At 42.1% G+C, this 25,173-nt stretch overlaps 3 protein-coding genes across 3 annotated transcripts; 1 reads left to right on the top strand and 2 right to left on the bottom strand.

Moving 5' to 3' along the window:
* Positions 1–3,141: 3,141 nt before the first annotated feature.
* LOC135171646 (proteoglycan 4-like) lies at positions 3,142–5,296 on the bottom strand. The gene has a single exon (XM_064138271.1). The coding sequence runs from the start codon at positions 5,294–5,296 to the stop codon at positions 3,653–3,655; it is 1,644 nt and encodes a 547-aa protein (XP_063994341.1). The 3' UTR covers positions 3,142–3,652.
* An 8,916-nt stretch (positions 5,297–14,212) lies between these two features.
* LOC135171645 (uncharacterized) lies at positions 14,213–15,001 on the top strand. The gene is made up of 2 exons (XM_064138270.1): positions 14,213–14,579; positions 14,660–15,001. The coding sequence occupies exons 1-2, from the start codon at positions 14,213–14,215 to the stop codon at positions 14,890–14,892; spliced, it is 600 nt and encodes a 199-aa protein (XP_063994340.1). The 3' UTR covers positions 14,893–15,001.
* A 1,909-nt stretch (positions 15,002–16,910) lies between these two features.
* Positions 16,911–22,956, bottom strand: LOC135171656 (uncharacterized). Its single transcript, XM_064138280.1, has 2 exons — positions 21,506–22,956; positions 16,911–21,417 (listed from the first exon to the last, which is right to left on the bottom strand). Exons 1-2 carry the CDS (start codon positions 21,774–21,776, stop codon positions 17,471–17,473), a joined length of 4,218 nt encoding a protein of 1,405 aa, XP_063994350.1. The 5' UTR covers positions 21,777–22,956; the 3' UTR covers positions 16,911–17,470.
* Between the last annotated feature and the right edge of the window lie 2,217 nt (positions 22,957–25,173).

Below are 25,173 nucleotides of genomic sequence, written 5' to 3'. Positions count from 1 at the left end.
GTGATCGTGTAGTGCAATATAACAGTGATGAGAAAAGATCAATTGAAAAAATAGTGAAAAAAGTGAAACTCCAACGACGTGAAATTTCCAAGACAGCCCCTGTCATAAATATTGACTTTGACCTCCAAACGGTTGAAAAGATGAAGAAAAAAAACTCAACCAGACGATTGGGCCATAAATCAGCCGGTAACACTCAAAGTGGCTCTAAAATCCTGAAAGTCAATAATAAAAAAACAAGTGAAATCGTGCAAGTGAGCCCAGAGGAAAAAAAGTTGTGGATTAATATTGTAACGTGGTTAATTTTTACTCATATAAAAATGGACCAGTTAACCCGCCCTTTTCCCTTGATCGTCCAAAAACGGAACAAATGCTCTGAAGGGCGCCAGTTGTTCTTTGTCTCGACGGGAACAACAAACCGAAAAACGTAATCGGAGCGGATAACTCACGGCAACGAACTAAAATTCCAACTAAAACGTAAACTCAATAACTTAAAACTAAAAGATCAAAGGAAAGGTGGTATTTGCTCGCGCTGCTCAGGATGTAGGTTGTGGAGAGAGGGGTGGTTCGGGGTGTGTTGCTCACTGGGCTATCAATTCCATAACTTCAAAACTCAACACATTTAATATTTCTTTACGGAACTATATTCTTTAACTTCCGATAATAATAACTCAAAATACAAATTTTTACAATATTCCAAAATTTTATAATAACGCAGACATAAACCCAATAATTTTTGTGAGAGAGAGAGAGATCTTATAAATTATTCGATATTCCATTGATTTTAAGGAACGTAAGCGTATCGTCGCAGAGGGAAATTCAACTATGTTAATCCGTCTAATCTATTATAATAAATTTTATCAAAACCAACTAAAACCAAAGAAAATATACGATCCGAATATCGGGCTAAATATTATCAATTTACCCGAAAACCTGATAGTCCATACTTTCGAACTCACTATTAATACTCAATACATTCAATAAATCCGAATTATAATTTTCAAGGCGTCATAAACGCAATTAATAACGAAAATTCCTAACGTAACATAATCTATAAAACATACGGGCTCCGAGAGTATAACACATAGCAGCTAAAACGACGGACGCGGGATATACATTATACGGAGGCGCGACCTTGGCGAGAGAAATACGCGGGAGATTCTCGCGGAGGCGCATAACGTAAACAAACGTAAACTCGTATTCGAAACGACGAATCGTTAGACACTTTTTGTTAGCGAAGTGTAATCGCAATGGCCTAAGGCACAATAATAGAAAAGAGAACAAATCTCTAGGCGATAAACGCAAACATAGCTTTTCAGAAAAACATCTGTAAAAGATAATAACTTACAATTGATCCACACGACTAACACGTATCCAAATTCAGATTTTGGATTATAAAATAAACCAAAAGGGCCAAAGGCACAAAAATGGAATAAATCCACAGGCGATAAACGCAGACACAATATTTCATATAAATATCGGTAAAAAGGCAAAACTTGCAATTCTTCCAAATTAATTTGGAATATATGGATAATCCATAATAAAACGTAATTTTGGAACATATATAAAATAAACCAAAAGGGCCAAAGGCACAAAAGAATTCGAAATTCCAAAAAGGCAGTAACGTAAATTAAATATATTGGCGACTAGCGCAAGTATTTCCTCAATACGAAAATATTCTCCCAAATTCCACAACAGGTGTGACCTCATCAAGGTCATGGGTATTGTGTCACCCCGACCTGGCTTGCAATTGCTAGGCAATTGTTAAGCAATACAAAAGACGTTAAACGTAAAAGACGTAACTGCATGGTTTTGGCGTTATTTAGGCTCTACCGCACAGAGCAATAATCTCAATAAATTAAATAAACCGCAAAATACTACCCTGAGATGAGAATCCAGGATAAATTGATTTAATCTCTAATAAGCATTATTAGCAATAAATCAAAAACTCACGGTTGCGACGTATACACGCTGGGAGACAATGATCGACTATCTCTCCGACAACGGGTCAATTCGACTTCAATTGTCCTCGGATAGTTTTCCTGATGGTTTACTGTTCTCCTGGCGATGGTTCGAGCACAACTAATTAACTATTTAACACTAAAGGCACTATTCATTTGACGCTGATATCACACGTGGTGATGCCGGCGACGTCTGCGTAGCAACTGTTGCTACGCGACAGGTTGGCGCATGGCGACCGACGGGAGCGTAGCGCTCCGGGCGTTATGGCAACGCAGAGTTGGCCTGGCAGGTCTCGGCGCGAAAGTTCAAATGTTCGCGTAACTCAAATTCTATCTCCGCGGTCGTATTCTCGGGATCTCCGGGGTTAGAAGAAACGTAACTAAATAATTAAAATAAAATAACATTTTCGCGATTTGTTTTTATTTTCTATCGCTTTAAATGTTAACGTAAACGTAACCTAAATCGACCTTTGGCAATCCACGCGATGGTAATGGTCGTAATTACTCGCGTGGCCTTCCACCCTAAAACTAAACACAAAACCCATCCTACCCCGTAAATCCACTTATCTGAGCGGCAGCATTTCATCTGCACCTACACGTTTCCGCGAAAACAATAGAGAGGTTTCAATTCGAATAAATTACGTGGCTCGGTAATATCTTGGCCTAAAAGCGTAATAATTCTTCTTGAACCAAAATCAGAGATTGTAAAACCGCAGGGCGCGTCAATTATCCGCAAAACCCGATAAACGTAAACTCTAATTCTCTAAACGTAACAAAAATTTTCGATAGCTACTAATTCTATTATCCCGAAATGTAATTACTAAGACGCAAAAATATATATTTTAGATCTCTTAAAAATAATTAAATTAGTCCCTCATTCTAAATTCTTGTTGATTCATTTATTTCTCTCTCTCTCTTACTCACGAAATGCAGGTTAGCATAGACCTCAAGGGATTCCTTTGGAATTCCTTACACCCCTTCCCCTTGACGGTTCCGTATCCGGGTACGCCTCGTTCAAGAGTTGATATTGGTGGTGTTGGGTGTCCGTCCTTCCTTCCTTCAGCACTGTAGCATAGTGCTCACCTGATGGTTTGGTGTCCTTCGAACCCACGACTTGAGTTGAGAGTCTCATGTCTTGATACTTTGGAGTTGATGACGTAGGGAATTTTTGGGTCCATACTCGAAACAATGACTAATGATAGGCTTTTCAGCATTATGACACAGCGGTACACACCTTCCGTAAACGGAAAATAGATAATGAGATGTAACTTAGTTATGTACTTATCTCAATACGTTGGCCAATAGGCAGTGGAGGCTTCTAGCGAAGCTGACAGGTAGACGGTTAGGATTACTAGGCATCACAGACGAAATCACGAAAGACCACAGGAGAATAAGAAAATTCTCGACCCAAAATAGGTAGTTTACAAGACAATTAATGGAAAGGTAGCATAGGAGAGGGGGATTAGGTAGTGTATTCCCAATATCCAATAAACTAATAATACTTTTGGAAACTTACATTTATTCAGTCAATGGTCCTTACGGGTTAAACTAAATGTTACGAAGTCTCCCTTCTCTCTCCCTTTACCTTTCGACTTTGGGCGGTCGTATCCGCAAAACAATAAAAATATAGGCTCATAGGGGGGCATGTCGTGCGATAGGCACTGGCTCTGATGAGCAAACAAAAAGGTTATCCTTTAAGGTGGAGGCCCTGCCTTCTCCATCTTCTTCACGAAGCGGGCAAATGCATCTGGGTCCAGGCGAGCGATACCCTCTAGCCATTCCTCGGCATTTCTCGGCGTGGACGTGTTGATGGTGATCTTGCGGGCTGCTGGGGAATCACTTCCTGAGGACATGTTGGCCGGATTGGCAGGTTGGCTGAAGGTACCTTGAGTAGGTTCCGCGGTGGTGGGGGAGACTACTGGAGGAGCCTTTGGATCCACAATTGACGTCTTCAGCCGTTTGGCGACTGAATCCGCGTATGAGAGGCCTTGGGCACGACTCAACCTGGTTTGGACCGATACTTTCCCCGAAGTGCTGGAATGGATGGTCCCATCAGGGCGATAGATAGTAATTGGCCTCTTGGGCACGGCTCCCTGGGTGCTCTTCGGGGTCCTGAATCTACTCAAGATAGTGGCACGAGGTGCAGTTTTGGGATTCGGTTGGGGTAATTGATCCACCGAATCGGCCTTGATGGCAGCTCTCGCTCTCTCGTGGCGTTGGTCAGTGAGTTCACACGAAAAGAGGTTACAACGCCACTTTCCGCAGACAACGCAGTAGTCATGTCTGACGATGCTGGGGCAATCGGGGTACCCATGGCCATAACCATGGCATTGGTGGCATCGAACTCCTCTCCTGGAGCGTTTGGTGAAGTCTTTGGGGGCTTCTCCAACCTTCTCACTGGGAGTGGCCTCTGGCAGATGTTTGGTAGCCGGATGTTTGGCAGATTCTACTGCAGGTGTCTCCACTAACTCTTCCTGGGACGCATGGATTTCCAGTACATCGTCAGGACTGGTTGGTTCCTCGTTAGGAGTGTTGGATGTGGGCTCGGGGTTGGGCATAGGAGTGGTGGTAATGGAGTTAGGCTCTGGGTCGAGCAGGGGTGTTTCCGGAGTGGGAACTGAGGAATCGGCATTTGTAGCAGTTGCATCTGCAATTAGGGTTGAGGGATAAGTAAACCAGGGACTGGGGAGTTGGAGGTGGTTAGGTGGATAGGGTGTTGGGTCGGGATTGGGCGTTGGAGGATCGTCCTGGATGGCCATTTGGGCAATCTCCTCGGCAATACAGGCGGAGTACCAGTCCTGTGTCTGGGGTTTGTCCTCTTGAATTTCCTCCAGGGATGGGAAAGGAGGCATTTGGGAAAATTCAGCAGGTGGCTCTTGGTTGAGCAGTGAAGTGGCGAAAAGTCGCAATACAGCCATAAAGGCAGGCTCTTTATGGGCTATAGCCCAAAGTTCTTCACCATATGATGTCAATGGTGACCACCACATCTTCTCAGCTTTTGGCAGCTGGATGACGGTGGTGTCCTTGGCCTTACTGGCAGTGGCTGGGTCAGCATGTGGGAGAGTCTCTTGACTCTCGACTGGGTTGGCGTCCTTGGTCGCAGTTTTCAAGACAGTAGTCTCCTCAAGGTTGGCGTCCCGTATCGCAAGGGTTGAAGGTGCCCCTTCTGGGTCGTTGACCTTCGTGGGCTCCTCACCTATCTCCTTCTCCATGGTATTCTGGAATTGGACGTATGGGTAGAGAAATTTATGCATAGTGAGGTGCAATATGTGACGTATGGCATGTGATAACAAAAGAAAGCGATTCTCATCTCGGGTATTTGAATTAGGATTCGGCATCCTCGTCTAATTCAGCGGCGGTGAATATGGTTTTAGATCCTGTATGGATATTTCGCCTTGATTTTTACCTGAGAAATCCGCAAGTTGATAACGTGTTTTCGATATTTTCTTATAAACAACGTAAGGGCCTTCAAAGGGTGGCACAAGAGCGGCAGAGAAATGTTTCGCTGCATTCGAAAGTGGGTGTGATCGACGCACAATAAGGTCTCCTTCATGAAATTCATGATCACGACGGCGCAAATTATAATAGTGAGCTTGGTGAGCTTGAGCTTCAAATAACGCATGATGCAGGGTCTTACGGAGGGTCTCCAGCCGTTTCATACGTTTTACCCACTCTTCCGGCGATCCGGGTTCTATTTCTAGCTCACCTTCCAAGTCTCGACGAAGAGAAATAGCCGGTAGAGGTTCACGACCAAAATTGGCAAAGGCAGGAGTAGACTGCAAGGCGTTGTGAAATGCAGTATTGAATGCGAACCGAAACTCATGTAGGTGTGAATCCCACGTTCGATGGTCGCTATCAACAAAGGCTCTGAGCATCATTTTTAAAACCCGATTCACCCGTTCGACAGGATTGGCCTGAGGGTGATACGGAGGCGAGGTTTGGTGTCGCATACCCGTGATGGCAACTAAGGCACGGATATCCTTATTGATGAACTCCGTCCCATTGTCCGTAAATAGGACTCTCGGAGTTCCCCAACGAGATACTATAACATTCTCAAGATGTTCTCGGATAATTTTCCCAGTTGCACGACGCAAAGGGATGACTTCGATCCATTTCGTGAAGAGATCTTGAAGAACGAGAATGTAACAATGGCCAGATTTACTAGCAGTGATTGGGCCCATGATATCGGCGGCAACCGTAGTCCAAGGTTCCTCGATTACTCGATTCCCCATGAAACCTCTAGGTGGTGCGTTCTCCACCTTACATAATTGGCATGTAGTGCAGTGGTTGACGAAACTTATGACGTCACTCAACAGCTTGGGCCAGTAGTACAATTGGACCAGTCGTCGATAAGTTTTATCTACTCCAAGGTGGCCAGATTGCGGCAATTCGTGGCATTCAGCAATAGCTTGTGAGCGAAGTTCCCTTGGGAGAACCAGTTTCCAAGCGTCCAAGTCTTCCATCTCCACGGAAATAAATTCGGAAGGGCGATGATGGTATAATTGTCCCTTTGAAATTTTCCAATCGGGGAAGAATTTCGGCACCTTCTGCACATGGTAGAACTTATTGTTGTACCATTTATCGTCGCTTACGCGAATACGCTCGATTGTCTCATAATCGGCACTCTCCTGATCTGGAGCACGGGATAGGGCATCTGGTACGTGATGCAGAGCTCCACGACGGTGTACGATCTTGAAGTCATACTCCATCATGCTGAGGGCCCACCTGGCAAGTCGTCCAGTTGGATTTTTCAAATTATGCAACCAGCGAAGGCTACTGTGATCAGTGATCACCGTAAAGGCATACCCTTCCAGGTAGCAACGGAATTTGTGGATAGACCATAAGACGGCTAAGCACTCTAACTCGGTGACCGTATATTTCTTCTCAGTGGCTGTTAATGCGCGACTCGCATAAGCAATGACTCTCTCAGCACCGTCAATAACTTGAGTGAGTACAGCACCTAATCCAATAGTGCTGGCATCTGTTTGTAGAGTGAAGGGTAGCTCGAAGTTCGGACAGGCTAAGGTTGGTGAGGTCGTCAAACCTTCCTTCAAGGCTTTGAAAGCATACTCTTGTTCCTCTCCCCACTGCCAAGGTTGTTGTTTCCTGGTGAGACGTGTGAGGGGTTCGGCGGTAGTCGCAAACTGTGGAATGAAACGACGGTACCACGACGCCATACCTAGAAATCGGCGTAACTGCTTAAGGGTCTTGGGAGCTGGATAGTTGAGGACCGGTTCGATTTTCTCCGGATCTACCTGCAATCCTGCACTGTTGACTATGAATCCAAGGTATTTAACTTGGGAGCAACAGAAGTGGCTCTTCTCCCTGTTTATCGATAATCCAGCGGACTTGATTTTATCCAGAACTTCCTTGAGGTATCTCATGTGTTCCTCAAAGGTCCGAGATATGATGATGATGTCGTCTAGGTAGACGAAGACGTTGGGGTATAACCCTTGACCCAATAGGCGATCGAGTAGGCGCTGAAATGTAGCCGGCGCATTAGTAAGGCCATAAGGCATCCGCTGAAAGTGGTATAAACCTCTTCCAGGAGCGATGAACGCAGTAATTTCCTGACTTTCCAGTTCCAATGGGATCTGAAAGTACGCTTGGCTTAAATCCAGCGTAGTGATATAACGCGCATGACGCAATTCATCCAATATTCCAGTCATATTAGGGATTGGATAGGCATCTTTCTTTGTCACGGCGTTCACCCGACGAAAATCGATGCAAAATCGGTATTTACCGTTCGGTTTTCGAACCATAACGACGGGACTGGACCATTCGCTCTTCGATGGCACTATTATGTCGTTCTCCAGCATCGAGTCGACTTCCTTCCACATGACCTCACGAATGGCGGGGCTCACAGGATAGGGTTTTTGCTTGATTGGAGCATTAGCTCCGACGTCGATGTGATGGGACGTAAGGGATGTAATTCCTGGCTTCCCAGTGTCTTTAGGGAGATTCTTCTCCAGGAACTCTTCGAGTATTTTCTCTTGCGTGGTTTCCAGGGTACGTAGACCGTTACAGATGATGACACGCACAGCTGAGTGGAGTGGTATAAATTCGTGACGTTCTTCCGGGGTTTCTCGATAGTGCCAGGATTGATCGAAGAAGTCGATCACCATCCTTGCCCCTACTAGGAAGTCCATTCCTAGGATGAAGTCCTCCGACAGTGTTGGCATCAAAAGCACGTCTAGTCGTGTAACTCGACCAGCGAGTTCGGGGTGACATGTCGACATGAGTCGAATCCTCTCCACTTGGCTACCAGCAAGGATCACACGCTTCTCCGGTACTTCGTAGGAGGTGATCCCGGCCTTCTGGAATAATTTGAGTCCAGCGGCACCAGCAAAACTACGGGTTGCACCCGAGTCAATTAAGGCTCTCACTCGATATTTATTAATTAGAATATCGACGTGAAAAGCAAGTGGCTTTGGTTCCCTAGAACTATTCAGCATCAATGGCGTTTCCGCAGGGATTTCAGGAACCATTAGTTCCAAAGGATCAGACTCTACTCGAGTTAGATCGATCGAGAGAGGAGCAGCAGGTCTGAAAATAATAGATTCCGGTTTAGGAGAAATAGTCATTGGAGGCGGACTTACCGGATTGGCCCGTCTCATTACTCGTTTCCCTCGCTGCAGTTGGGACAGTTCCTGACCGTGAAACCGGAGTGTCTGCAACGATAGCAGAATAATCTTCGAGGATGAGGACAGTCTCGATGGCGGTGTCCCTTCTCGTTGCAGTTCCAGCACTCGATCTCAGTAGACGACGGGTGAGCTGGCGTAGATGATGATGGCACGTTGGCAGTTAGACCAGCAGTTGAAGTGGTGGCTTTCGATGAAACCGAATGCGTGGTAGTTTGAGACCGGGGTTGGATACGTTCCCGAGGTTGGGGTGTTGCTGGCCTGAAGGTGTTTTTCGGGGCCAGGGGGTTGTTCGGAATTTTGGCTATTCCCCGACGTGGCACGAGAGTCTTCCTAGGTCGAAATTGTGATCTAGGTACTGCAGTAGCTGCATCCAGTCCTAGCTCCTCGAGGTGCTCTTCCAATCCTTCCTCAGTCAGGTCTTCAGTCATCTCGTATGGATCTTCGAACTGAACAGCTCTAACCCTAGATCGAGGGGTTCCGTTAAATGTAGAACGAGTACTGGCACGAGGTGCACGATAGGCCAGACTAGGGCAAACTGAGTCTTCCGGTTTGGGAGGTGGGCGACGATCTAGGCTGCCCTGATAAATCCTTTCGATTCTCAACACTCCCATCTCCAGTTGATCCATCGTTAATCCTTCCCTCAGTTGGAAGTTGATACGATACATCGGCAGCATGTTGCGATGGGTCAGCTTCACTTGTTCCCATTCGCCCATGGCAGGTCGTAGGCGAGCAAAATAGCCTCGCAAACAAGCGAAATAATTCCTCGCAAATTCGTCTTCAGCCTGGGTACGTCGGCTGACCTCATCTCTGAGAGCCATTTGGTAATCCGGGTCAGCGAAGTGATTTCGGAAGGCTTCACGAGCATGGTCCCAGACGAGAAATTCTTGGACGTGTCCTCGATACCATATCAAGGCGGGACCGTCCAGCACGAAGGGTAGTGCACTCAATAAATCCGACTCCCTAATATCTAGGAAGGCAAGTCCTTCATCTATCCTAGATATGAGGAGTTCCACATCCTCGTGGGGATATCCAGAGAATTTTATACCCCACTTCTTCAGGATATTTAGTAACGCGATAGGCGTAATGGGACGGCTTCTGCTACGATGTTGCATGGGGTCGTCCTCATCAGACCATTCAAATCCTGGGTTGACGGGGACTCGTCGACGTAATCCGAGTCCGGGGTCGTTGTTAGGTGCTCGTACGGCGTATTCAGGGTTTAACGGGCCATGAGTGGCAACTTGACCTTGAGAGGTATGCCCTCGATATTCTGGTAATATCGGGGAGGCTTCTGGAGCAACAGTATTGGCATTGAAAAATGCAGTGTTCTGGCCATTTACAGGAAATGCAGATCCTTGGGCGTTTGAAGGAAACGCAATGGCCGAGTTGGATGGTTGCATCCTATGATCGGCATTCATAGAACTCTGTGTCGGAACACGAACCTGAGCTGAAGTGTTAACGTCGATTGGTGGTTGAGTAGGGACAACGGTGGAAGTTGCTTTCGCTCGTTCGTTCCCCACTTGAGAAGTTTGACTACTGGCATCGGAGTCGTACGTCAAGGGATTCTTTCTAGGTCGTCCTCGACTCCTCTTAGGTGGTTCCAGTTGGTGTAGTGTGGTTATGTCACCGGGTAGAGACTGAGCACTAGACACTGGTCTTTCCAAGATGTCTACCCCAGTAGGAATATCCCATCTGAGTGATTGGGTATAAACACTGGTGGCAGGATTTCCGGCCGCAGTAGTATATAAAACTCGGGTAGCTTGTAATTGACCACCCGGAATAATAGCGGTTGAACCCGCAAGAGTGGCGTTAGTATTCGCATTGGCAGTTGAAGCGGTTGCATCCGCAAGATCTTTATCAATACTGAATTTATCTAGGTCAGGATCCATATTATAAATGGAAGGTGAAACCTAGGTTGTCTCAGGCGTTTCCGCAATTTAGGGTAGGGAAAGGACAAAAGGTTAGGTAAGCAGAATTATTAAAATGAATAATTACTGCAGTCGGAATTTGGCGACAAGGCGCAATTAGTCTCAAATGAGAAATCAGAAGTTAATAACCGTATTATTTTATTTTAACGAGAGGGTAACGCGTTGAAGTAAGTTAACGTTGACCGTAATATTAAATTAGGATACGATGGAAATATCCAGAACTAGCGTCTAATCTTTGAATATATTAGCACGTATAGAATCGACTGTTCGGCGTAAGATTTCAACGGACAGTGAGCTATGCCCTGTGACTTCCCGAGTAATTAGTTCTATAAATATTCCCCACTCTCGTTAATTCAGCGCGGGATTGATGCGCAATCAGCAACTGATACTGATAGTCCCAAATTCTACCCCTACTTCTCGAGGCAGGATTAAGGCGTTATTAAACGTAAGGCTCTCTGACATCGGAATTTATCGGTATTATGATTTACGAGGTTCCGAATGTATTTTCGAATTATTCTCTCTTATATTTCTCTAATGACAAAACTCCAATGTAGGTTTATCAGAGGCAAAATATACACAAAGGCGAAGAATTCGCAAATCTCCTGGCATTCAAGAATGCAAACAATGTTAATCCTCAACGGAATTCTGGTCATCAAAGCAAGACAAAAGATATTTACTACATTCCGTAGAGGATTATTTCACTTTGTGGTCGATCGGGACTTAATTCCGTTCGATCACCGAATTATCTAGACAAAACTCTTACCAATGAAGCAAATGAAATGGGCGTTATACGCAAAAATATCAACAAGTAAAATCACAAAAATCGATTGGCGTAGAACACATGCATAATACAAAAATTTTAATTTGGCGTAAATCGCAAAAGATGAATTCAAGTCGGATTTTGGGTTCTCTCACTCTCACAAAATTTTAACTTTAAACTTTAATTCTCTATAAACTTATTATTTAACTATAAATATCCCAACAAAAACAGAATTAACGCGCCCAATGAACCGAGGCTGCCCCACGTTGGGCGCCACTGTAACGTGGTTAATTTTTACTCATATAAAAATGGACCAGTTAACCCGCCCTTTTCCCTTGATCGTCCAAAAACGGAACAAATGCTCTGAAGGGCGCCAGTTGTTCTTTGTCTCGACGGGAACAACAAACCGAAAAACGTAATCGGAGCGGATAACTCACGGCAACGAACTAAAATTCCAACTAAAACGTAAACTCAATAACTTAAAACTAAAAGATCAAAGGAAAGGTGGTATTTGCTCGCGCTGCTCAGGATGTAGGTTGTGGAGAGAGGGGTGGTTCGGGGTGTGTTGCTCACTGGGCTATCAATTCCATAACTTCAAAACTCAACACATTTAATATTTCTTTACGGAACTATATTCTTTAACTTCCGATAATAATAACTCAAAATACAAATTTTTACAATATTCCAAAATTTTATAATAACGCAGACATAAACCCAATAATTTTTGTGAGAGAGAGAGAGATCTTATAAATTATTCGATATTCCATTGATTTTAAGGAACGTAAGCGTATCGTCGCAGAGGGAAATTCAACTATGTTAATCCGTCTAATCTATTATAATAAATTTTATCAAAACCAACTAAAACCAAAGAAAATATACGATCCGAATATCGGGCTAAATATTATCAATTTACCCGAAAACCTGATAGTCCATACTTTCGAACTCACTATTAATACTCAATACATTCAATAAATCCGAATTATAATTTTCAAGGCGTCATAAACGCAATTAATAACGAAAATTCCTAACGTAACATAATCTATAAAACATACGGGCTCCGAGAGTATAACACATAGCAGCTAAAACGACGGACGCGGGATATACATTATACGGAGGCGCGACCTTGGCGAGAGAAATACGCGGGAGATTCTCGCGGAGGCGCATAACGTAAACAAACGTAAACTCGTATTCGAAACGACGAATCGTTAGACACTTTTTGTTAGCGAAGTGTAATCGCAATGGCCTAAGGCACAATAATAGAAAAGAGAACAAATCTCTAGGCGATAAACGCAAACATAGCTTTTCAGAAAAACATCTGTAAAAGATAATAACTTACAATTGATCCACACGACTAACACGTATCCAAATTCAGATTTTGGATTATAAAATAAACCAAAAGGGCCAAAGGCACAAAAATGGAATAAATCCACAGGCGATAAACGCAGACACAATATTTCATATAAATATCGGTAAAAAGGCAAAACTTGCAATTCTTCCAAATTAATTTGGAATATATGGATAATCCATAATAAAACGTAATTTTGGAACATATATAAAATAAACCAAAAGGGCCAAAGGCACAAAAGAATTCGAAATTCCAAAAAGGCAGTAACGTAAATTAAATATATTGGCGACTAGCGCAAGTATTTCCTCAATACGAAAATATTCTCCCAAATTCCACAACAGGTGTGACCTCATCAAGGTCATGGGTATTGTGTCACCCCGACCTGGCTTGCAATTGCTAGGCAATTGTTAAGCAATACAAAAGACGTTAAACGTAAAAGACGTAACTGCATGGTTTTGGCGTTATTTAGGCTCTACCGCACAGAGCAATAATCTCAATAAATTAAATAAACCGCAAAATACTACCCTGAGATGAGAATCCAGGATAAATTGATTTAATCTCTAATAAGCATTATTAGCAATAAATCAAAAACTCACGGTTGCGACGTATACACGCTGGGAGACAATGATCGACTATCTCTCCGACAACGGGTCAATTCGACTTCAATTGTCCTCGGATAGTTTTCCTGATGGTTTACTGTTCTCCTGGCGATGGTTCGAGCACAACTAATTAACTATTTAACACTAAAGGCACTATTCATTTGACGCTGATATCACACGTGGTGATGCCGGCGACGTCTGCGTAGCAACTGTTGCTACGCGACAGGTTGGCGCATGGCGACCGACGGGAGCGTAGCGCTCCGGGCGTTATGGCAACGCAGAGTTGGCCTGGCAGGTCTCGGCGCGAAAGTTCAAATGTTCGCGTAACTCAAATTCTATCTCCGCGGTCGTATTCTCGGGATCTCCGGGGTTAGAAGAAACGTAACTAAATAATTAAAATAAAATAACATTTTCGCGATTTGTTTTTATTTTCTATCGCTTTAAATGTTAACGTAAACGTAACCTAAATCGACCTTTGGCAATCCACGCGATGGTAATGGTCGTAATTACTCGCGTGGCCTTCCACCCTAAAACTAAACACAAAACCCATCCTACCCCGTAAATCCACTTATCTGAGCGGCAGCATTTCATCTGCACCTACACGTTTCCGCGAAAACAATAGAGAGGTTTCAATTCGAATAAATTACGTGGCTCGGTAATATCTTGGCCTAAAAGCGTAATAATTCTTCTTGAACCAAAATCAGAGATTGTAAAACCGCAGGGCGCGTCAATTATCCGCAAAACCCGATAAACGTAAACTCTAATTCTCTAAACGTAACAAAAATTTTCGATAGCTACTAATTCTATTATCCCGAAATGTAATTACTAAGACGCAAAAATATATATTTTAGATCTCTTAAAAATAATTAAATTAGTCCCTCATTCTAAATTCTTGTTGATTCATTTATTTCTCTCTCTCTCTTACTCACGAAATGCAGGTTAGCATAGACCTCAAGGGATTCCTTTGGAATTCCTTACAATATGTTAGAAAAAGATCTTGATTTATTCAATCAAGTGAACTGCATTGATAAGAAAAAGGATCTGAAAAAAATACAGGCTCGCGAAAAACGTTTAAAACTCGCGGAAAAAAAGAAGGCCGACTTTATCGCTCGCGAAAAACGTCGCGAACTAGCTAAGGAAAAACAAAGACAATTTAGAGCTCGCGAATCAGAAAAAAATCGATCCAAGGACAACACATCGAAGGATATCATCCCTGAGCCCATGATGGAATTGGATTCATCGATCGAGATCATTCCCAGCACTCCATCAGTGATCAATTTAATCCTGGAACGCGAGGGTGAAGATGCTCAGCATGGATCATTGAATTTCGCGACCTCAACCCCGAAAAGTAAATATTCAATCAATCAATCATATGAATTTTGAGATTAGATTGATTTAGGCTAATCTTGTATTGTTTTTTTGTTTCAGAACCGCGAAAATCTATCGAGGAAATCGAGGCCGTTCTAGTCGCGTTGGGCGCGAATCTAGAACAAAGGAATCGCGAGGACGATTACGAAGGGCGATGGGCTCCAACGCAGCGCCAAAAAGAGCTTGATCAAATTGCGATGCAATTGGATCAAAGCGGGGATGATGATGATGAAGGATTGGCCATCCAGAGTCTTGATTTCACCCCGTTATCACCCAGTAACCGTTCGGGTTAAAAATTCATTAAACATGTCTGTATTTTTTTGAATACCTGAAATAAAAGTCATACATTTTATTGCATTACCTGTGAGTCTTGACTTTTTTTTATTGCTAGGCAAGACCCAATATTCCCTCTCCTGTCCCCAGCCCTTTTTTTTTGCTCGTAGAAGCTAGGAGAAATTTCTCTCGCTTCTTCTTCGTCGGCATCCTGTAGGCTTTCGTTTATTGTCTCTTTCCTTCTCGTTGTTTAGAGGGTTTTAGAGAACAATTTTGACTTTTTCCTCGTCTTTCCCGCATATATCCTTACCCTCATCTCCTTCTAACTTACAGCTTAGAGGGTTGAGGTCGAATAGTGGGGCGAAAGTTATATAAACCGTGAGGTCTCACTATTCGCCCTCTTTCACCATCACCAGCCCCGAGGACTAGCGTCTCGTGCAGTCTTAGTGTTTTTTTTGTGTTTTTGTGTTTTTATTTAAAAAAAAAAATCAATATGGTGAAAGTGACGTGTCAAGGAGCGTGTCAGGAGGATTACGCTCGCGAGGTAAGTTTTTACATATTTATTTATTGCATGTTTTTCATTGTGCGGTTTTTCGCGGTTTTGTATTGTCTATAATTTCGCGTCCGCGGCTCATTTTAGTGTTTTTTTTTTTTTTTTTTTTAATTGAGCGTTTTTATATTGTTTTAATATGTTCTCGTCGCGGGGTATCCGTTTCGCGTTTTTTTCTTTTTTAAAATTTTGAATCCGTGTATTTTCCTTGTTGTTTTAGTTTTTGATTTTTCGTTTTTTCTAGTTTTTTAGTTTTTACATTCATTCTGCTTGTCTTTGTTTTGTTTTTAGTTGATTTTGTTTTTAATTCATGGTTTTTTGATTTTTCAGATGCAGGCCACCAGGAGGCAGCGCGCCTACCTCAGGGCAGCCAATGCGTGGCTGCGGTGGGAGGACGAGGAGGGTGAATCCCTGGAAGGCGAAAACATTTTCGCCATCCAGGATTTGCACGCCAGGGCCGCCAAATGGTTGGCGGATGTCGAGGACGAGGCCTTCATGGTAAGTTTTTGGCTCTCTCTCTCTCTCTCTCTCTCTCTCTCTCTCTCTCTCTCTCTCTCTCTCTCTCTCTCTCTCTCTCTCTCTCTCTCTCTCTCTCTATTCCCCTCTAACCCCTTTATTCCCTTCCTGACACCACTTTTCCTCCAGTCCTCTACTGAAATACCCCCTTTTTTCGTCATTTTCTTATAATCATAGATATATTTAATATTAATGTATTTTTGTCTTTTTGGTTTCAGCGCGGAGCTCGCTGGGAGGGAGTCGTCGGCCCAGACACCCCGAGAGCGCGGTGGATCCGCGCTCTGAGGCGCGAGTCGCGCCAGTTCGAGGCCGAGGGTGAGCAGGTGCTCGCCCTATACGACGTGTGGGATGCCTGGAGTCTCAGGATCCTCTTCGGGGAGGAGCCCGCCCAGCCTGACCTGACGGAGGAGGACTGGTCCCTGGAGCAGTGGGACTGAGACCCCTGCCCCCCCCCCCCTCCAACTTGATTTAAATTTTAAAAAAAAAAAAAATGTATTTTTAATTTTAAGTTTTTTTGAAAAATAAAACAAAATTTTAAAAGCAATATTTACTTGCTTATTTATTTATTTATTTCCCCCTAGTTTTAAATTAGAAAACGAAACAAAAAAAAATTTTAATATTTAAAGAAAAAAAAATTTGTATTTTAGTTTTAAGTTTTATTTTTTAATAAAATTTTTTTAATAAATATTTTCTTTTTTCTATTTTCATTTATTTCTCTTCATTTTTTTTCCCTTAGTTTTAAGTTTAAATATTAAGAAAGCATGTATATTAGTCTTAAGATCATTATTATTATTATTAAGACGAAAAAAAAAAAGAAAATGTAGTTTAGATTTAAGTTTTTTTAATAAAAAAATTTTTTAAAAATAAATATTTGTTGTCTTTCTTTTTTTAAACACTTACTTCTTTTATTTTTAAATTATTATTAAATAGGAAATGGGTGGGGGGAATAAGCGTAAAGGGAATCTTTTCAATTTTTATTCATTTATTTATTTATTTCTTCGTATAAATTACATTTTTCTTACAGATACTTTTCATTTTCGCGGGCCGCGGGTTTTTGAAACTTCGTATTTCAATTCGAAATACGAACGGCTAAAAACCCGCCCCGTCAAAGCTGACGGTGGCGCCCCCCTGACAGTCGGTAACCCCTCCCAGAAACGTAGATTCCCAGAATTCCACAGTGTCGGTAAAAACGTAGGGCCGCTTCCTGACACCAGGAGGCTCTGCTCAAATGTAAACATTGTAGGGCCCATTTTTTAAAAAATTAATATCTAATGAACAAACAAACTTAAAAATATGTAATTTGGATATTAATTATCAACAAACGATTCCCTATCCATTAATAATAACTATTCGAGGCTACAATAAAATATTAAGCGAGTGGAGGAATAGCCCCTACTCATTAAATTGTTTAATTAATTATTAAATAATGCAGGCCTACAAACGTTTTTCGTGCATAACAATATTATACAAAACTACAACAATTAATCTAAATGCATAAAATACTTAATTTAAAAAAAAACAGTGCGCGCCAACTAGCAGCGGTTCAATCGCGGTTTTTTGAAACCATAGGGCAGTGTCGCGAAACCATCAAGCCGCCGTTTTGGTCCTGTCGCACGTACGATCTTACTCTCAGGTTTCGTGATGACGTCATGATACACTGTCCGACGGATACCATGATAGTCGATCTGGTAGGGATCTGCTTTATCGACAACGAGCGCGCGAATCGAGTCGTAATGAATTTGTTTACGCGATTCATAATTCAGTCTAACCCCTTTTATTTTACTAACTTCCGCGATACTACCGTCCGGTTTTTTTACGCGATAAGTATAAAATTTAGGCCCCCCAGAGACAAAAGAAGTAATGAAACTTCCTTCTCCGTAGCCCTCTACTTCGTCGGTCAAATCCCCTAGAAAATTCCCTAGCGGTAATTCATTTGATCCATCGCTGACGTAAATTACCGAATCTGTATCATAATATAAAACACGTTCTTGTTGTTTTTCTAGATAAGAATATAACTTTAGACGCGCGTGAGCGGTTGTATAAGCCGCAATAACAACATTAGCCTTAGTGGACATTTCCGCGGCTTCGTTTAAATGTTTCCAGGACATGAAGAGAGTGTCGTTATCGACAGGAACAAGTCCTGTTACTTCAATTTCAGGATTAAACATTATATTTGCAAATTCCTCATGTGTTCGAATAATAGCTTTTTTTGTCAAGTTCTCCCTCTCCCCAAATTTACCCCAGAGACAGTTTAAACAAAGTTTTGCTACGGCTCTTAATCCGGCATTCTTTTGAATTTTATCTTTGTCAAGTTTTATACCTTCTCGCGTCTCATATTCAGCAATATATCGATTCTTTGATTCATCATCTACACACTCAGCAGGCCAATCCGAAGCCTCTTGTTTTATTTTCAAAAAAGTGTTAATGTATTCGGCAAATAATCCACCTGTTCGCGTCACAGGATTATAACGCGTAGTACTCTTATACTCCCAAAGCTCACTGATTTCTAATATTTTATACCCCATTTCTACGGCTTTACGAAGTTCTGGAGCGACCCAAGTTCCCAAAAATTCGCGAGCAGCGGGATCATCATGAGGGCAATTATCTTGTACAAGATCATCGCAGCATGATCGACAGAGAGGGAACAGTAACTTTCCATGGGCTTTTACTGGTAAAACAGGGTGAAATAATTGACGAGGGGGTAAAACGCGACATTTCACGAGACCTTCTATCCGCGAAATATTATTATTAGGGCATATAAGCTGACAATCACGCCCCACATGGACAGTGGGATGTCCAATCGGGAAAACCCCTGTCTTTAAAACGTATGGGTATAACGAACAAACATCAACATAGCGAATTTTCTCATTATCTTTTACATCATAATGTGTTACGGTATTTCCTGTTCGTCCCCCGAAAAATGCATCGCGCGGATCCAGCGCTATAAACATTTGCTGATCAACGTTTTCTACAAAATTCGCCAACACATGATCTGTCTTTTTTTGACGAATAAAATCGCATTCCCACATTTCAACGACTTCATAACCCGAGTGTCGCAATTCCCGTGTAATCGCCCCTGTTCTCTCATATCGGCTCTCTAGTGTATCCTTGTGACTCAACTCTTTATCTCTATTGAATTTGAAACACCGTGGGCATCCGTGCCAATAACACCCGTGGAACTGATATGCATATTTCTTATTATTATTGGCGGTATCCTCCCAAAAACCATCTAGACGCAGGCCTGAAGTTGTTCTGTGCTCACGAGTTCGTCCGGCATGTATTATTCGATGATTCTCGCAATGTTCGCGCCACAAGAGCCATTCAATTGCGATTTTCGACTGCGTTTTCCCTAACCGATATCCTCCCTGTGGTATAATGCCTATCTGCTTGTCTTTTAAGAAATTTGTTTGAAAAATACGCATGCATGTAGACGCAATCGTTACACACTCTGTAAAAGGACATACATTTCCAGCATTCATAATCAGTTTTCGAAATTCAACACAGGCTCGTCTCAAAATTGTAACATCAAGTCTGCAATAATGAAGAATTTCTTTACGAAAATCAAATTCATAATCTTCTTCGACACGATCATTATACCAGGATAAGAATTTTTCACGATCTTGGACACCCATAGTGTCAGCACCATAATATTTTCTATCAGGTATAGGCCCTACGTAGTTTTGATTGTCTTTTGTATTGAAAAAATGTGGAAAATAGCCTTTCGCTATATTCCCCAATCCAAAAGCTTTCGGTAAACTTGCAAGAGCCATGTGAAAATAATTTAAACTGTCTATAAATTTATTATCCCCAAAATCCATCAAGATAATGTTTGTTCCGTTAATTATCGCTTTAATTTGACTGTTAATGCGTTTCATGACGTCTCTCAAAACGAATTGTGAATCATAGCCTTTCGCGTTATGTGCAATACAAACTACTTTTTTATACGTCTTACCCATCGACGTGATGTAATCAACAAATCCTCGCACAGGATCCTCACCATCGAAAACATTTTCCCGATGTTTACACACGCCACACGGATTTCCGTGATTATCGTTGGCGTTCACAATGTCATCGTCGGTCATATCTGCACAACGATCACACACAGTTTGGGCAACGCAAAGATTAGGAATGTGTACGTTGACATCTGTAGTTCCTTGCAGAAGCTCATCCTGTCTGGTTTCAAAGTCGTAGAAAACAAACGCCACGCGTTTCAAAGTCAATTTTTTCTTGCTTTTTAAGGTGGGCATATAGCAGAGATGAGAAATATCTTCGTCCTTTTGACATACGTTGCAATAATATTTATGGCACACATGATTCTGAGCTTTGCGATGATCAATTTTCGTATTACATTGTCCACACAATTTTATATAGTCACAGACGGTGGGGTTATTTCCGCTGAAAGATCCTGGTTTCTTATGTTGATCGAAGCACAATTGCCCGTGAAACTCTCGATTACAATCGTCACACACTATTTTATCAACAATCGTAGAGTCACACGGAGGATTCTTCAAACACCTATCACAAGTCCTATCACAAACATGTCCTTGCGTAGTGTAAGGTTTGTTGCAATGCTCGCAATAATACTTCACGCCAAAGAATGAAGGTAAATTTTGGATTGGCTCATAGTGGTTCTCTTCAGGATAATACACAATCGGTAAGGTATATCGGACGGCCATCTTTCTGCTAATCAATTCAGGTGTACCATCGTAGAGCACAGGGTGATCTTTTCCGTTTCTCATGAGGGAATAGACCTTGATAAGGCATCCTTCTTCAGCCAAGTATCGCTGATATTGAGCAACTTCCTGTAGACCACAGCCTTCGTCAGGAGCAATGACTCCTGCCCTTCGAGTTAGCCTTTCGGCCTCCTTACGTTGCATTTTTCCCTTGCATTGCCGGATTGCCTGCCATACCTCGTGGATCTTGCCCTTATCAGCTCTGGTTTTTAATTTTTCTGCATGTGCTTTGGCCACAACAAGTGATCGGGCTAGACACAAGCCATCTTCATTCGAAATCTGAAGGATACATTTTCTACTAAACCCTCTTTTCATGCCGTTTTCAAGGAAACCTTGACCTACCGGGGCTTCAGCCACGTGAAGTTTGATCCAAAACTTATCGGCACATCCGAAACCGTTTGCGCTCTGCGCGATAGAACTAACAAGATTCCATAGATCTTGAAACTCATATCCTTTGATCGCACGTGGACTTATCCAGGCATTGTCTCTTTGCATATTTGCAAAATTGAATGTAAGGCACATTCGATTCATACCACGTCCTCCAGCCTCAATAATTTTATTATAGACATCACGAAAAGCTTCTTCAACCCAGTCGGCAGGGTCACGACTTTCAGGTAAAGGGTTGATTGCAAACTCCATCACATGTGTGTCGAGTTTGAAACGTGGAAGTCTCTGGCGTGATCGTCGTATTGTCCTTAAGGCCGGCAATCGATTTTCAATCTCTTCTTCGCGGCCATTTTGTTGATCTGAAATTGGGTTTAGTATTTTTCAATAAAAAAATATGCCTAAAATTTTTTCTCGGTATTATAAAAAGGTATGAAGCTAGATACTTACCATTCTGCTGATCTAGTAAATCTAGATTAAACTCTTCAACAGCTTCCAAAGCCTTAGGGTCACTCACAACATTTTCACCACCACCACATTGAATATCAAAGAGCGCAGAATTAAAATTTTCGAATAAATCTCCATCAAAATTATTTTCAATGGCAAAATCACCGAATAACTCAAGATCAAAATTATTTATCCAATCAAAATCTCCCTGTGGAGGTGTAGTATTTTCTTCGGACGGGTCACTGGGCCCCGCTAAATCGTTTGGGTCCGACATTGTGAATGTCCCTTGGACGACTGCAGTTAGTGCGAGAAAATTCGGGCTATATTGGGAAAAGTCAGGGGTTTTACTGTTGGCGCCACAGGGGGGCTACTGCACTTCTTCGCCTTTTTTACCTGCCCCCGCCTACGCGCATTGTCCTTGTCCTAGTCATAGGCAAGCCCACTTGACCCCAATACAGGTGCATTACGTCACGCCCCTCTCTAGCATTTTCAAATCCATATTTTCGGATATCGTAAAATTGTATAAAATGATGAGATTTTAGGCATGATTAATCAGAAGGCAATATGGACACGAGGTGGAAACATCCCTTTACTGCAATGATTTGTGGTCCCACGGGTTGTGGAAAAACATTTTTTGTTAAAAGGTTTTTGAAGGAAATTAAGCAAATGTGCGATACACAAATTGAAAAAGTGATCTTTTATTACGCTGAGTGGCAGAATGGATATTCGGATTATGATAATAATTTTGTCGAATTTCGTGAAGGCCTACCAAGATCTGGAGATTTTGATGATAATAAGCCAAAATTGGTTGTCGTGGACGATTTGATGCGGGAATCTTCGAATGGTGCAATAGTTGATTTATTTACAAAAGGAAGCCATCATAAAAATCTCAGTGTAATGTTTCTATCTCAAAATTTATTCCACCAAGGCAAAGGACAGAGAGACATTTCATTGAATACAAATTACATCGTCGTATTTAAAAATCCCAGAGATCGTGCACAAATTGCCCATTTGGCTCGTCAAATATACCCAGAAGATCCAAAATTTCTGCAAGAAGCCTATTTTGATGCAACTTCGGCAGCTCATGGCTATTTGTTGCTAGATTTGAAACAATCGACTCCTGAAAACTGTAGGTTTCGTACCAATGTATTCCCCAGTGATCCCCATCATTATGTTTATATTCCGCGGAAGGATCGCAATATAAAAGGAGGAGGGGCATCACGGAGTGTACCAGTCGTTCATGTGTGATGGCAACGAGAAGTCGTTCTGAAAGCGGCTCTGTTCGCAAGTCGCTTGGAGAAAAGAATACAGCCTTATTACACGCTCTCATCTACGCACCACCCAGGCTACGCCGGGTAATAATACAACACGCTAATAAAGATTTAATTCGCTGCATTTGCGAGTGTGCTTTAAATTTATTACACGGAAATATTCCTTTGAAAAATTGTGAGAAATCAAAACTGTGCAAACATAAAAAACTATTGAGAAAACTTGCCGATAAAAAACAAAGTTTAAGCAGCAAGAAAAAAATCATTAATCAGAAAGGTGGTTCAATTTTGCCGATGCTATTGGGTCCTCTGATAAGCGCACTTATCTCAGCCATTGTATAAGGATGGAACATGCACGTAAAATGATTCTTGTACCAGAGGAGAGTGTGGAGCGTCTAAAAAAAAAAAATTCTTCACATGTTGATGCTCACCATGTTTTAACGGAATTGGCTAAAGAAATTCAGCCATCAGCGCAAACTCCAGGCACTGTTACAAGCAGATTAGATACCCAGCTATTGGAAATTTTAAATTCGAAAAGCCCTAGAGATGACCATGAAAAATGGAAGTTGTATAACGACGTTCTGAGGCGATATTTGTTTTATACAGAACAAACTAAAACGCCGGTGTTAGAAACGGAGGCCCACGGCGAAACTGAAACCGCTGAACGATACGACCCAAAAGCTATTGTTGCTACTGTACCTAAAGTATATCAGCGAAAAGCCGCTGGTATACTAGAATACATTGACGCCATTGATACTGCTAACAGACTCAAATGGAATTCAAAAGGACAAGTGACTTTGGATGGACAGACATTTCCTGGTGTCAATATTGTGGATCTCATACAAGATGTTGTCAGAGCACGGAAAACATATTCAGCTAAAGGATGGGAGCATTTTGCCGTTTATCTCCAAAGCCTGAACACCCCTCGGGAGTTTCTGGGTAATCCCAAGTTTCATCAGTCTCCACCAGCATTGCCAGACATTAGGAATCGAAGAGAACCTGAAATTTCAGAGGACGAGAGTTCCGTAGACGAAGATAGAAGAAGGAAAAGCTATAGATCACGCACTCCTCCTGTTCATCGCCCCCGTAAAAACTCGAAAAAACCCCGGCTTAGTTCTCCCTACACTGCGAAAACCGACAAAGTTACATCATGGCTTCCGTTTTGAACAATGAAAAACTCTCGAGGACATATTTTGACCTTCCAGAGCCTGAGGCATACACAGGGGCTCGAAATATTTTGTCAAAATATAAGAAAGAAATACCTGAAAGTGAAATAAAAAATTGGCTTAATGCTCAGAACACTTATACCCTTCATAGACCCATTAAGCGTAAATTTCCGCGTCTTCATTATACAGTAACCAACATTGATGATGTGTGGGAGGCTGACTTAGTTGAATTGAGATCATTAAAAACATATAATGATGGGGTTTCATATTTACTTGTAGTTATTGATGTCTTGAGTAAATTTGCCTGGGTAGAGCCATTGAAAGACAAATCAGCATCACAGGTTCTTGAAGCTTTCAAACGTATAATGGATACAAATGGAGGGCGCATTCCTGTTTCGATACAAACGGACAAGGGAAAAGAATTTATGGCCAACAGTGTCCAAAAATTTTTTTCTGATAAGAAAATAAAATTTCGTGTTGCACGTAATCCCGACATAAAAGCTGCAGTTGTGGAGCGCTTCAATCGGACATTGAAGGAACGTATGTGGCGTTACTTTACACATAGTCGAACATATAAGTATACAGATGTTTTGAAGCAAATTGTCGAGTCTTATAACAACTCGCGACATTCTTCAATAAAGATGGCGCCTGCGGCTGTGACTATGGATAATGCACCATACGTATGGCGTAATATACAAAGTCGATTCAAGACGGAGAAACCACGTAAAGAATCCTTTAAATATAAAGTTGGTGACTATGTACGCATCAGTCGAACGAAAGGCATCTTTGAGAAAGGATATGAAACTAATTGGAGTAAAGAAATATTCAAAATAACGAAAGCCGTTTTCAAACAATCATTGCCGATATACGAGTTGATGGATTTTGCTGACGAACCAATTGAGGGATTTTTCTACGAACCAGAATTGGTGCTTGTCAATAAACCAACGGACAAGGACGAGTTCATAGTGGAACGTGTCATACGCTCCAAGGGAAAAGGAAAAAATAAGCAGGTTCTTGTTCATTGGGAAGGATATCCTGATAAGTTTGATTCTTGGATACCTGCTGCAGAACTGCATGCAATTGGGAAAAAATGAAGAGAAACGAATTTTATATGGTGCTCCCCAGCAACAGCAGCATGAGCTATCATCCTGATAATACAGCATCGAAATTCACGACCTTGCTTCCAAAACAAGTTGAACTGGAAGGAGAATGGGTAGTGGGTCTGAGTGAAATACAG

The sequence above is a fragment of the Diachasmimorpha longicaudata genome, unplaced genomic scaffold (genome assembly GCF_034640455.1).
Source record: "Diachasmimorpha longicaudata isolate KC_UGA_2023 unplaced genomic scaffold, iyDiaLong2 ctg00000070.1, whole genome shotgun sequence".
NCBI classification, from domain to species: Eukaryota; Metazoa; Arthropoda; class Insecta; order Hymenoptera; family Braconidae; genus Diachasmimorpha; species Diachasmimorpha longicaudata.
Note: the sequence above shows the minus strand (reverse complement) of the source record. Positions and strands in the feature narration are given on the sequence as shown.